Raw genomic sequence first — 2,092 nt, 5'->3', positions numbered from 1 at the left:
TAGGGAGCAGTAAACAACCAGTGGATAGAGTAGCCAATATCTGCATTATATGGAGAATAGAGCATTGTATACATAAATATCTTATGGATGAGAGCATTGTTTTATTCTGAAACTGGATTCCTGAAATGGGAATACCCCTTTAATCAATTATAGCCTAGTTTAAATACATAAAATACTGATAAACATTTGCCCCTCGTGCTCCTATGTCTATGGAGGAGGACTTTCTTACAAGTTGATTCCAGAGCTTCTGCTAGAATGTAATCAATGGAAGTCAGTTAGCTTAGCTTTGGCAATGTATGAGTATGAGATGAGCCGATTGACTGTTGAGCTACAAACCCCCAGGACACTCCTGATGGTGTCTCAAGTCAGCTTCTTCTACTATAAACTGCAGCCCACAGAAATGAAGATAACCTCATAACCTCTCCATTATACCACCTTGTGTTTCCTATGTACAGTAATTTGCTCCACTAACTGTCATTTGATGGAAACCATGAACCGGACCCTGGCTACTGAATTTATCCTCCTGGGCTTTTCTAATAGTCTTAGGGTGAATATCTGCTTGTTTTTGCTGTTTCTAGTGATCTACCTAGTAACCGTCAATGGAAATGTTCTTATTATGAGCCTAATTCTAAGAACCCCTAATCTACATACCCCAATGTACTTCTTCCTCTGTGTTTTATCCTTCGTGGATCTATGTATGTCAACATCTGTTGTGCCCAGACTCCTGGCCGACCTATTCTCCACTCATAGGTTAATATCTCTTGGTGCTTGTGCTATACAGTTCTATACCATACTTCTAATGTCAGGAACTGAGTTCCTACTCCTAGCCCTAATGGCTTATGATAGATACATTGCCATCTGCCGCCCGCTCCACTATCCGGTCCTGATGAGGTGGAGCATGTGTTATCGTCTAGCAGCCTTGCTCTGGTTAATGAGTTTCATGGTCTTTGTCGTTCCATCACTTTTGATGCCAACTGACCTGTGTTACCCAAACCATATCAATCATTTTATGTGTGAGGTTCTCGCCGTCATACAGCTGGCTTGTTATGACATTCACTTAAGTGAAGTTGTGATGCTTTTGACAAGTTTTATCGCCATTCTTCTCCCTTTTTTGTCTATTATTGTATCTTATGCTTACATTATAATCTCGGTCCTAAGAATTAATTCTACAAGAAGGTCTAAGGCCTTTTCTACGTGCACATCCCATATCACTGTGGTGGTTTTATTCTATGGGACAGCAATGCTTGTGTATTTTAGTCCATTAGCTCAATACTCCACCAACCAGGGAAAATACTTAGCACTATTTTATTATATTATCTGTCCATCACTAAACCCTATAATTTACAGCCTGAATAACAAAGATGTTAAGGAAGTTATCCAAAAGATGTTTCATAAATGTCTGACTAATGTGAACTCATCTGCTCCATAGAATTGAATGGAGAGAGCTGTATACATAATGTAAGTGGTCATCTCTTTAATTATTCTCCACCTTAATACAGTCAAGAGCCATCTTATCAGGTGTGATATTGGGTCAGGGGCTACCAGCCCTCATCATGGGTGCAAGGTAACAATTTTTAATGCCATAGATGTCTGGGATTGGAATACCCTCTTATATCTTTCTTATTGCTATAACGTTATGCACAACTGCACTGTGGTTGGGTAATCAAGAAGAGTGCATGGATCTATACATTTTTTATAGATAAAACGTAAACACAATGAAAACCGTAAATAAGGGTTTATAAGTGTTTCTGTGTTGATTCCATAGGACAAGCTTGGATCTCTTAATTTCTTTGTAGCCTTGATGATGCAGCTTCAATATCATTGTCATTCCATGTCAAACATATGTGCTGTTGTGAAGTCACAAGAAAACAGTGGCACTCCAATCCTTGGGAGAGGGGCATAGCTGTAGGGGGTGCACGGGCCCAAAAGCATTTCTATCATATAAGAAGACACCAATATTATAAATAGCACCTGATGGGTGTGGGGTCTGTTACAGATTTTGTATTTAGGTCGCAAAGGCTTCTATTCATGTCTTTGCCTTGCGATGACCCTTTTGATGGCACTTGGTACTGTATAAACACCAAATGACATC

General features: G+C 39.6%; 1 protein-coding gene across 1 annotated transcript; it reads left to right on the top strand.

Moving 5' to 3' along the window:
* The first annotated feature begins 490 nt into the window (after positions 1–490).
* On the top strand, positions 491–1,429 carry LOC136605705 (olfactory receptor 2G3-like). The gene has a single exon (XM_066588981.1). It carries the CDS (start codon positions 491–493, stop codon positions 1,427–1,429), a length of 939 nt encoding a protein of 312 aa, XP_066445078.1.
* The last annotated feature ends 663 nt before the right edge of the window (positions 1,430–2,092 follow it).

Source organism: Eleutherodactylus coqui, chromosome 1 (assembly GCF_035609145.1).
Source record: "Eleutherodactylus coqui strain aEleCoq1 chromosome 1, aEleCoq1.hap1, whole genome shotgun sequence".
Lineage (NCBI taxonomy): Eukaryota > Metazoa > Chordata > Amphibia > Anura > Eleutherodactylidae > Eleutherodactylus > Eleutherodactylus coqui.
Note: the sequence above shows the minus strand (reverse complement) of the source record. Positions and strands in the feature narration are given on the sequence as shown.